The sequence below is a fragment of the Eptesicus fuscus genome, chromosome 20 (assembly GCF_027574615.1).
Source record: "Eptesicus fuscus isolate TK198812 chromosome 20, DD_ASM_mEF_20220401, whole genome shotgun sequence".
In the NCBI taxonomy this organism is placed as follows: Eukaryota; Metazoa; Chordata; class Mammalia; order Chiroptera; family Vespertilionidae; genus Eptesicus; species Eptesicus fuscus.
Window position 1 is genome coordinate 36,392,654 of NC_072492.1, and position 12,420 is coordinate 36,405,073.

Genomic DNA, 12,420 nt, shown 5'->3' on the forward strand with positions numbered 1-12,420 from the left:
TATTGATAGTTCAACAGAACATTGGCATATCTTTCAGGGCTCAGAATTTATTAGATTCTGTTTTAGAGTCCTGGGGAATCTATGTGATACACTAATTAAATAAAGACATATATATGTTCTACATGAGGTGCTTAGTAAAAAGATCTGAGACAAGTTTTGGGCTTCTTGGATTTTAAATGCTTAAGGAAAGGCAATACTTTTTTAAGCAAATGCAGTATGTTTTCTGAAGGGTAGCTACAGCTTTAAAAAAAAAAAAAGCTGATGAAAAACAGTAAAAATCACACTGCTACAAACTAATTTGAGAGACTTTTCAGAGTACTCATTTTTTAGCATATCTATATCCTGAGGAGTTTAACAATGTTATGGAAACTCATCTAACCTGTCTAAGTCTATCCTGGCAGGAATCAATAAATTAACAGTTCTAAGTCTAAGCAAAATGAAAGTAGGCTGACTGTTGGCTACCTTTGATTATACTGGGTGCCCTGGATGCCTGTCAACAGAACTAAGATTATGGACCAATATTGTTCAGAGAGCACCCACAACTTAGCATCCACTTACGGTAGCCCCATCAAACCTTGTCAGTTTCTATAATAAGGCTCTGTTTTCTTGATCAAACCTCTTGTTTGTACTTTAGTTTCAACAATTAAGAATCTATCCTAAGCTCTTCATCTGGGTGAGTATGCCTAGGCTCCTTGCCTGGTACTGCAACCCCATGGTTCAAGGCTCTTGTCTTCTAGGGACAAGTCTCACCCCTAACCCTTAGCCTCCTATGGCTGTATCCATATTTTTCTTCCCTTATAACCACCACTTTGAACTTCTGCTTATTTCTGCTGCTAGACTCCTGAGACGCTATGTTTGATCTACTAGCATATGCTAGAATATCCATCTCTTGACTACTTCTGGACCACTGACATATCAAACCATTGCTAGACTCCAAAATTCCCTGATACTATGATGTAATATATCTAGCCATCAAACCTCCCTAATATGAACTCACCACTTATCTGTATTTCCTCACTTAGCTGACTCCAAGATTTGCCTTACTTGGTTCTTTCTGATCCTTAGACCTCAGCCATCCCTGGTCTGGTCCCTCTTACTATCCTCCAAATAAGTGTATAGGAAGGTCATCATTCCAGAACACTGCTTCCCAGACTTTGTATAAGAATCTTGTTAAAATGCAGATCCTGACTGAGCACGTTAGGAGTAGGGCTGAGATTCTAGAAAGTTCCCATGTGATATGGGTACTGCAAGTTCATGAGTCCCACTTTGAGTAGTAAGTTCCTAGAGCTGTGTTGTCCAATACAGCAGCCACTGGACACATGTGGCTACTAAGCAGTTGCAATGCAGCTAGTCTGAACAAAGATGTACTGTAAGTATGGAAAAACACAGGCTCTCGAAAACTTAATACTAAGAACGAATGTCAAATAAATACCTCATTAATATATTTTATATTGAAATGGTAAAATTTTGGTCATAATTGGGTTAAAAATATATATATATAATATTACTAGAGGCCCGGTACATGAATTCGTGCACGGGTGTGGTCCCTGGGGGTGGGGGGTCCTGCGGAGGTCGGGCCCCAGCTCGCACCCCCAGCTTCTCAGTTTCAGCTCATGAGCCCCGCAGCCCCACCTGGCACCCTGCCTTGGCCTGGTGCCGCCCCCCACACCTGCTCTACCATCCTGCCTGCAGGGCGATCGGCCAGGGCCTGCCTGGCACCCTCAGCGCCTGGGAGCCAGGCGGCCCCTCCCCCCATTGCCACCACTGGTCAATGTCTGCGGGGTGATTACCCCGCCCCCTCGCACCTGCCTTGACCTGGAGCCACCCGCTCACCTGCTCCACCATTCCACTGCAGTCCTGCTCTCCTCAGGGCCCACCCACTGCCAGCACCACATCGCCAATGCCCACCATGTTCCGCGCCAACCCCTGGTGGTCAGAGCACATCTTAGCGAGCGGTCCAACTCCCAGTCAAATGACCACCCAAGGGGACAATTTGCATATCAAGCTTTTATTATATAGGATAATTTAAAAACTTTTTAGTAATATGGCTACTAGAATATTTAAATTACACTTATTTTTCATATTATATATTTTTGGACAATATGGTCCTAGATCTTCCAAACAGTATCACACAATTCATTTGTTTCTTGGAAATTGCAAGGCAATTCATGAATCACTTAAGTAATTTTTTTTTAGACTGATACTATTATCTCTTTTGTATATCTCATGAAAGATTTCAGAACTATAAGCTTACCTCAGTCAATGAAGCTATTTTATCATTAGCAATTATAGTTTACCCTGAGAAAATATAATTAATACTTGGGGTATTTTCCCCCGTTTTCTGACATAGAGATCAAGGCATTATTCAGATTGTAAAGGTATTACAGAAGAGGTTTCATGAAAAAGTTGATCTGTCACATGAGTATTATACTATGCTTTTAATTCTAATATAGTACTTAAAAATATGGCTACTTCTTCTGCTTATCATATTCTCCATATAAGGAGCTGCAAGCCTTTCTCACTCTCCCCCAGTTGCCAACTTTAACCCTTTCAATCTCAACAGATGTCTTTACCTCCAACTTCATTGAGCTCAAACTACCTCAGTGGCTCAGTGGTTGAGCCTCATCCTGTGAATCGGGGGGTAGGGTGGGTCTGGGTCACAGTTTGATTCCCAATCGGGACCTGTGCTCCAGGTTGTGGGCTCGATCCCATGCAGGGGGTGATCAATTGGTGATTCTCTCTCATCATTGATGTTTCTATCTGTCTCCCTCTCCCTTCCTCTCTGAAATAAAAAATATATACATATTTTCAAAACTACCTCAACTCCTCCTGCTCTACCTCAAAAGTCTTTCTGTAGAATTATTCTACTTTTCCTTCATCACTGCTTATGAATAACAACTATTTCTTTCTCTTGCAGTCATTTTCTATTTCCAATCCCGTCCACCTCCTCCTGCAAATGTCATCTCCCCTTTAAGGGGCTCCTTCCTCTTCTCACACAACTCGTAAACAAATATGGAAAGTTAAGCTTCTTTTTTCTGGACATAGTCTACTTTCTTTTCTGCATACCTTTGCTCATATTATTTTCTCTATCTGTAATTTCCTTCTTCCACCAGTTCTCAAAGTAATGAATGTTTAACTATCTGTAATCTTTTAAATACTGGGACTTTCACATTTTGTTTTACAAAAGAATCAATCTATGAAGAAACTGGTCCTATACTATAGATAGTTTGAGACGCTTCCCTCTAGAGGCCACAAAACTAAAAATCCCTGAGGCAGAGAAAGGAAGCTGAGCTGCCCTGGCACCTGAACAAGGAGAAGGGCCTGAGGAATCAGAAAGAAGCCGTTGGGAAGAGATCTAGATCAGTGGGGTGACATGAGAAAGGGGTGAGAGACAGTGGAAATGGGCTCTAGACCCTTGTTAGGACAGATGAATGGGAAGAATACAGAATATAGAAGGAAGGAGCCAGCCAGCTGGCAGACTAGTGCTCAGAGGATGTCCCTCCAAAGTGAACAGGTTTCCCTCAGCTCCAGCCAGCCCTCATTATCCTTAATGCCAGATGCTTTTCACATTTTTTAGGTTATGGAAACACACTAAGAATTTGATAAAAATTATTGACTGCCTTTCCCCAAAACTGCAAATGCCCAGTTTTTAATACAGTTGAACTTAAAATTGAATATAATTCTAGGACATTCATGAAAACCAACAAATCCCAAGCTAAAACTCTTAAAATTTAAAAATTCCCGAGAAGATATATAAGAAATTGATCATTGTAGTTGTTTCTGGAAAGGGAAAAGAGGAAGGCAGGGATTTGAGATTAGGATGTAAATATACTTTGCATCATATAACCTTTTGTGCTAGTTAAACTCATTATAAGGGACATGTTTTGTCAATTGAAAAAGAAAAAAAATACTTAAAAACTAATTAATTGGCATTCAGGAAAAGTCTCAATCATAGCTTAACATCAGGGAAAGGAAAAAACCCCCTTGTTCCACCAAATTACCTATCAAACTTTTTCTGGAATTCTTCACCAAGAAACATTTTCATGTGGGGGAAAAGGGGGAACATATGTAATACTTTCAACAATAAAGATTAAAAAGAAAAGAAGCATTTTCATTTCAAAGGGCAATGTAACTGGAATCATTGTATGAATGAATTTTAGCCAAATATAAACTGATATCAGATCCTTTCCTATCTTTACAAGGATTATGAAGCAGGCAAACCTGAATCTTAGAAGGGGAAAAGTGGGACATGCAGAATGTACAGAAAAGAGAAACTGGCAAGGTTGAAACATAATTTGTTTATTGCACAATTGCTTGCAATCTGCTTTCCCCATGGACACAAAAAACAAACAGCTGTTCAAAGTGAGTTGATTTCCCACTAAATATGCCAATATTTTACCAGGAACTATGGCTAAAACCAACGCATGGTGACTTTCTGTGTATTCTCTGAGACAGAATGAAATCGAGTTGGATTTTTCTTTTTTACTTAATTAAAGAAGCTAAAGCTTCTTTAAATTTGGGTGTTTCCTCTGTTACGAAGGATAAGCACAAAAGGTAACAATGAAGCCACATAAAACATTCGAACTTACTTGCAAAATATGTGGTCACATTTTGTAGAAACAGGCTCTTTGATCAACTCCAGACTAGAAGGGTAGGGAAAAAAGAAAAAGAAAATAAATGCAGTTCAATAATTTATTTAAAAACAAATATTTATTCTTAGAAGTCAACTTTAAGTGGTTATAACTAAGCCAAGGTAAGGTTTTAAGTTCATTCAATAGATACTTATTAAATGTCTGCTGTGCCAGGAGCCAAAAATACAGCCGAGAATATGATCCTTATTCCCACTGAGCTTTCAGACATCAAAACAGAATATATATTACTTTTTTCAATATTCTACATGACCTATAGCACTTAAAAGATTAGTTGATATCACTTCATATCAATTAGTAGTAGGTTTCACTGATACACTTTCAGAGCTATCAGTGGGTGCATATCCTATATTTTGACTAGACTTTAAGCTCCACAAAGACAAAAACTTCTTGTATTTCTTTTGGATTCCCGGACAGCACTTCTTTTTTGCATGTGATTGCCTTTTTAATTTCTTCATATGGAAAATTTCAAGCATTTACACAAATGAAATAGTAAAATGACCTCCATGTACCACCCAGTTTCAACAATTATCAACTCACAGCCAATAGTATTTTTGTCCATGGCTGACAACCACCCAAAGCCCAGATTATTTGAAAATAAATCTCAGCCATCATATAACTTCATGTATAAATATTTTGGAACATATTTTCAAAAGAGAAAGACTTTTTTAGCATAACCATGAAACCATTATTACTCCTAAAAAATAATTTCCTTGATACCACCTAATATATAATTAATGTTGTAATTTTCCTCACTGTCTCATAAAAGTTTAATTGAATCTATGTAAATCAGGATCCAAACAAGATCCACACATTGTCTCTGGTTGATATGTCTCAAGTCTCTTTTATTCTATATTTTCCCTTCTCTCCCCACCCCCATCACTTATTTAAAAAACTTGGTCATTTGAGCCCTGGCCGGTTTGGCTCAGTGGATAGAGCGTTGGCCTGTGGACTCAAGGGTCCCAGGTTTGATTCCGGTCAAGGGCATGTGCCTTGGTTGCGGGCACGTGTCCAGTGGGGGAGTGTGCAGGAGGCAGCTGATCGGTGTTTCTCTCTCATCGATGTTTCTAACTCTCTATCCCTCTCCTTTCCTCTCTGTAAAAAAAAAAAAAAAAAAAAAATCAATGAAATATATTTAAAAAAACAACAACAAAAAACTAGGTCATTTGACTTGTAGAATTTCCCACATTCTGGATTTTGCTGATTGTAACGCTATGTTGTGTGATTTAACATGTTCCTCTAGTCTCTACAGGCTCGATCAAATTCAGGTTCCATTTTTTGGCAAAAACAATTTTTTGGCAAGAACACTTTTAGGTACTGTGTACTTCTATTACATCACTTCAAAAGGTACATGATGTTTGCTTTGTGATTACTTTGTAAAAATGATGTAATAAGCTAACTAAAGAAAATGAAATAATTTTAGACAAATATTAAAAACTAGAGGCCTGGTGCATGAATTCGTACACAGGTGGGGCCCCTTGGCCTGGCTGGCAATCAAGGCTTATCAGTGCCACCTCGCCCAGGCCCAAAGGGGGCTGATGGGGGCCAGCCAGCCGGGGAGGGACCACAGGAGGTTGGCCGGCTGGCCCCGACTGGGGCCAATTGGAGCTGGCTGGCCGGGGAGGGACTGTAGGAGGTTGGCCAACCGGCCAGGGAGGAACCGCGGGAGGGCTCCAGGGCGTGTCTGGCCCTCTGGCCCAGTCCTGATCCACCGGATCCCAGCAGCAAGCTAACTTACAGGTCTGAGCGTCTTCCCCCTGGTGGTCAGTGGGCATGATAGCAACTGGTTGAGCGGTCAACTGAATGGTCAACCTATCAGTTGGACTCTTAGCATATTACACTTTTATTATTTAGGATTTGAGAAGAGCCCTGGTTCAGTGGTTAGAGTACCAAGCCACAATTGATGTCTCTCACATTGATTTGTTTCTCTCCCTCTCCCTCCCTTCCACTCTATATATAAAATCAATGGAGCCAGGATGGTGTGGCTCAGTGGTTAAGCATTGACCTATGAACCAGGAGGTCAGGGTTCAATTCCTGATCAGGGCACATGCCCAGGTTGTGAGCTTGATCCCTAGTAGGAGGCGTGCAAGAGGCAGCAGAATGATGATTCTCTCTCATCATTGATGTTTCTCCTCTCTCTCTCCCTTCCTATCTCTGAAATCAATAAACATTAAAAAAACAACAACAACAAAACAGCCCTGGCCGGGTTGGCTCAGTGGATCGGGCATTGGCATGCAGACTAAAGGATACCAGGTTTGATTCCTGGTCAGGGCACCAAAAATAAAAAATAATAAAAATAAAAACACCAGAAGAAACTTATAGAAAAAAAGAAATTTATAGGAAACAGGGGTAAAGCAGGGAGAAGGCAATCAGTAAACATGACCCTTCTGGGGGGGGGGGGGGGGGAAGGAAAATAGCATTCAAAGATCAGTCCTGGAAATTAAAAGTAAAAATGAAAAAAATTAATAGAAGTTTTGATAAATGAAGCAGAAAGTGTCAAAATAGCCTGGTTGTCAAGAGTTTGGTAACATAACTCTTATAATCGTGGGGTTTCTGATGCAGCACGGGAAGAAAAGAAAAATACCACATTAAGTCAGAAGGCTGAGATTCTACTACCAGATTTCTTTAGGCTAAGCACCCTACCTGACTAAACCTCAGTTTCCTATAAGGAAACTGTCACCCACTCTACCAGTCTCTTCAGGCAATTGTGAGAATAAAATTAAAAGCTACTTGGGAAAATGTTTCCAACTGAGATGACGTGTATAATGTTAGTAGTATTATTGGGACTGAATGTGATTTAAAACAACAACCTGAAAAAAAACCCCATTCTGATTTGTTACCAAATCACTATTCCTCAGATAAGCTAGATATCAAAAACATTCTCAGTAAAAGAAAGTGGATTTAGCTACACCAGATGGCTTTCCTTCTCACCATTGACTCAATTCTGAAATAATTATATTTCAGTATAGTAATTATAAGCCAAACTATACAAACATACTCTAAACAAACTTTAAACAGATGAAAACTCCAATATGGAAAAAAGTAGTAAATGTTGAAGGAAAAGCTTGAAGAGGGAATAGGAATGAAAAGACAAAAATTACCATGTCCTCTTCTAGGTCCTGATGATAGTAAATGTTTACTATGAAAGTGTCTAGAGCCTGGCCGGTAGCTCAGTTGGTTGAGTGTTATCCCATACACCAAAAAGGCTGTGGGTTAGATTCCAGGCAGGGCACATACAGAAGACAACTGTGGGAGCACAGAGGCCTTGTTGTCAATATACCAGAATGGCCAAAGGCTGCTCTGGGCATGAGCCTAAACGGGATGTTCAAGGACTCTGAGCCTGGGAATCCTAATCAGACCAAGATACCATGAGCGGGTGTAAGGACACGTGGTACACTGTGCCCTCAGTAGCCGATATGATTGGTGTAACTATTGGCAAGAAGCCTTCTTTATCTAAATACTATAAAAGTAGGTTTCTGACCAGTCTAGTCAGCTAAGGCGAGAGAAGTCTGCTGGAGTATGGAGAGAGAGCAGCCAGGATGAAGTATGTGAAGAAGTCTGCTAGAGAGAGCAAGAGAGAGCAGCTGGGCAGGAGAGACAGGAGAAGCTGCTGAGCCGGGGAGCTCAGTTACCACTATGATGTGAGGCGGTGAGTCTAGGAGGCAGCATGTGGCTGCTCAGATAATAGCTGTGGGTACACAGACTGATGCTGCTTTATGGGAAAGATTTATGTTCACCGGTGTCCGGCTACATACCTGGATGGACTTTGCTGTGAGGACTGTTCTTGTCTGATGGCTATATGGCCACTGGCTTCAGCAATAAAGATTCATTCTTATATACCCACAACCTCAGGCAGAGGGGCTCGGACCCAACACCTGTTACTAGTGAGCAGAGGATAAAGGAGGAACTTGGACTAAGTTCCCAACAGTTAGCACAGTGGGCAGGGTTTGAAGAAGAACCAGCCCTGTGTAGCCAGATGGGAGAATTTAGAAGCGTACATGAACTCAAAGCCACTCAGAGCGCCGGGGCTCCTGCTGCGTGCTCTGACAACAACCAATCGATGTTTCTCTCTCTCTCTCCCTCCCCCTTCCTCCTAAAAGTAATGAAAAAATATCCTCAGGTGAGAGTTAAAAAAAAAAAAAGTGCTCAAATATTAAAAACACTTTTTAAACCAGTCAATACTTTAGGCCTAACTACATGCCTACATTTTGAGGTTCCAAAATAGATATGTGATTAGAAGAAGCAGCTATAGATTAGGTTCCAAAAATAACAACCACCCACCAGGATACACATTTTAAAAACTCTTTAGAAAGTCAAGAATTTTATATAGTCCTATGTAAAACGTTAGAAAGAACTACCAATTATCAGACATAAATGCCAAAAGTGAATTAGAGGCCAAAAGAAGGAATTTTAGCTTTCGAGACCTAAATAATGCTAGAAACCTACTTTACAGCTACCATAAGTAACACTGTTTCCAGTCACAATCAGAAACTATTAAGACATAACAGCAAACTGTACTGTTCTGGGCACTGTAAAGAAAAAAAGTGAGGTAGATATGATTCCCATCCTAGAACTTCCCATTTAAATGCATTAAACAATGACTAGGCTGCACAATTTTAGTTAAAAAACCTAAGTGTATTTTTAATAGAAAACAGATTTAAAAAATATATCAGCTGTAAAATATACAGTATTTGACCAAAATGAAAATTTAGCATTAACTTTCTCATCTTACATCTTTAATTTTTATGTATCTGAGGTTTTTTAATTGCTGGTTTAATTTTCTGTGGAAATATAAAATAAATGGACCCAAATGCCACACTATTGAGGACTTTTTAATCACTCTATAATTACAAGTTTTATGACTTTCCAAGAGCAATTTTTCCCCAATTGCCATTTCCTGCTTCTCTGACTCTTGTGTTTCATAAATTCGGCTATAAATCTCAGTTAGCTCTTGTTTTTGTTTGGCTGAAATGTTGAAGGGCAAGGGAGAGTAGGGTTAATTATAAATCTTGTATTTCTCTGAAAACACAACTTGCATTTTCTTTAGTCTTATTTGACTCCAAATATGATAAATAACTTTCATGAAGCACAAGAGACATTTTACTTAAATTTACTCTCCTTTGTTCAAGATAAGGAGCAATAGTTGCAGCTTTCCAATTTATTTATTTATTTATTTTAAATACTAGTGGCCCAGTGCACAAAATTTGTGCACAGGGGTGGGGGGTTCCCTTCAGCCCAGCCTGCACCCTCTGCAATCGGGGACCCCTTGGGAAATGTCCAACTACTGGTTTAGGCCCAATTCCAGTCAGACATCACTCTCGCAATCTGGGACCACTGGCTACTAAACTCTCACCTGTCTGCCTGCTTGATCACCCCTAACTGCCCTCCCATGCCAACCTGGTTGCCCCCAACTGCCCTACCCTGCTGGCCTGATCTTGCCCAATCTCTGTCTCTCTTTGTTTTTCTCAGCAGTCCTCCAGGCCTCCCTGCCTTCCTGTGTTCCTCTTCCTCTTTCCCGACTGGGAGGGGGCAGCGCCAGTAGGGGCCTCTCCACCCTCTGCCTGCCCTCCCTTCCATCCAAGGCCCCTTCAAGCCCAGTCTGTTTTGTTTCCTCATTCTAAGAGATGCTCCAAGAGCGAGCTGTGAGGGAGGGAAAGAAAGGGAGAAAAGGCTGTGAGCTGGTGGGCGCTGGGTGTGTCTGTGCATGTGTTCGGTTGTGAGTAAGTGTGAGTGCCAGCCCTACCTTCCCAGTCCCTGTCTCTGCTGCCACAAGTTCCCACCCACCAGAGCCTGCTGCGCACGCAGCCTGGGCGTTAGATCAAGTCTCCAATCATTGCGGATATGACAGACCCAGGGTTTTTATATATTAGGATATATTTGTATTGATTTCAGAGAGTAAGGGAGAGACAGTAAGAGAGAAATAGAAACATCAATGGTGAGAGAGAATCATTAATCAGCTGCCTCCTGCATGCCCCACACTGGAGATTGAGCCCACAATGCAGGCATGTGCCCTGACTTGGAATTGAACCATGACCTCCTGGTTCATAGGTCAATGCTCAACCACTGAGCCACAACAGCCAGTCTAATAGCCTAATCTTAACAGACATTATAATTTTTTCTCCTTACTATGTAAGGTCAAGTCTATTCATTTGCATATGATATAATCATATAAGGTAAAATCTCAAATTAATAAATTCTGTTGACTTACCAGATTGGACACTCTAAGATTTTCTGCATAGCATTAAGGACATTTTGAACTTCTTCAACTCGATCGGCACATAAATCCATCTCTCCCTGTTACAATGAACTTTAACACATAAACAAACCTGGTTATTTGTCTATATGTGTATCTATCTATATACTAAAGGCCCCAGTGCACGAATTCGTGCACAGATGGGGTCTCTCGGCCTGGCTTGTGCCCTCTCGCAATCTGGGACCCCTTGGGGGATGTCAGAGAGCTGGTTTCAGCCAGACCCCACCAATGCACCACCGGGCCTCTGTTTTTTTAAATAAGAGAAATTTAAGATCAGAGTGCTTTAGAATTATGCCAACCATAAAACTATAATAACAAAAGCCTTATTTTTTAACATTCTAAGTTTTTCATTGTAATTCAGATCACTTTAAATTCCTTATTTTTTCACATATAGCCTCCAACCATTTCCTTCCACTTCCCTTTGGTCTCTTCCTTTCTCCAAGCAAGGGAAAGCCACAGTGGGGTGACTGGATGCGTGGCGATAGCCTCAAACTTCTCCAGTCATCCTGGCTGTTTTCTTTTTCTTGCATAAAACCATAATCAACACAAACAAAACCAACACCAACCAAGGCTCGCCACCCCTGTCCTTCCCCCAGTGTTTCCCACTGGCTTGCACCCATCTCAGGAGCCTCGGGCACATCAATGCCGGCAGCCTCTGTGATGAGTAATGCCCCTCCACTTTCCTCGGTCTAGTCTCTGCTCGGAAACGTATCTGAATACAGTTCTTCAGGGCTCTCCCTTCCACAGAATCCTGTCTCCTCCTCTTCCCAGACACATTTCTGCCCCTGTTCTTCAGCAGGGTCCCCTTCTCACTTACACCAACTCCTCTTTTACATTACAGTGTCGCCCTCAAAACACGTTCCAGCTATCATCTGGATTCCCCTTCGGACACTCCCCTTCCTTATTCTCGGTGCCTCCCCCACCCCGCGACCCACAAAGTGCACCCCTCCCCCACGATTATCCCATTCTCAACTTCTTAGGCTCCTCGGGTCCCACCCTCCCGCTAGCCCCAGCCAGATAACACCCACATTGCTGTCCTTCAGAAGTTCCCTCCCCCACTCTCTGCACGCCTGTTTCTAGCCTGTCCGCCCGAGCACCCCCTGGGCCCACTCCCTTCCCCAAAGTTCTCTCACCTCTACTCTGATCAAAGCGTCTGGGCTTTCCCGGGCCAGGAACCCAGTTGTCTGAAAAAGCACCCCCCCGACCGTCCTCGGTTGAGACTGCTCCGCCAGCTTAAGGCGCGCGGTCGCAGATTCAATTTATCCGTAATTCCCGCGCTTTTCCGTTGCCACGGAAACCGGCCGCCGCGGCTGAGCCAGAGCCTCTCAGAACGCGAGATCGAAACACGTTTACGGAAGGGCGGAGCTGAAAGAGCCAAGAGTCTTTTAGGGGCTTCCAATTGGCCAGCCATTCTGTCCCTGTTACGTAATTGGTGAGAGACGGAAGAGAAGGAATTCTCCCGGAGTTTTCCATTAGGCGCCCGCCCTCTCACCTCAACGCTTCCAGAGACCGCTTATT

General features: G+C 42.0%; 1 protein-coding gene across 4 annotated transcripts in view; it reads right to left on the reverse strand.

The window, feature by feature from the left end:
* Window positions 1–10,937, reverse strand: part of BRCA1 (BRCA1 DNA repair associated) — a 51,255-nt gene extending 40,318 nt beyond the window's left edge. For all 4 annotated transcript variants that reach the window (XM_054709481.1, XM_054709483.1, XM_054709480.1 and 1 more), the window contains exons 1-2: window positions 10,858–10,937; window positions 4,590–4,643 (exon numbers count right to left, since the gene is read on the reverse strand). In XM_054709481.1, coding sequence (XP_054565456.1) covers window positions 4,590–4,643; window positions 10,858–10,937 — 134 coding nt within the window. The remainder of the gene's footprint in view (window positions 1–4,589; window positions 4,644–10,857) is intronic.
* Window positions 10,938–12,420: the final 1,483 nt, after the last annotated feature.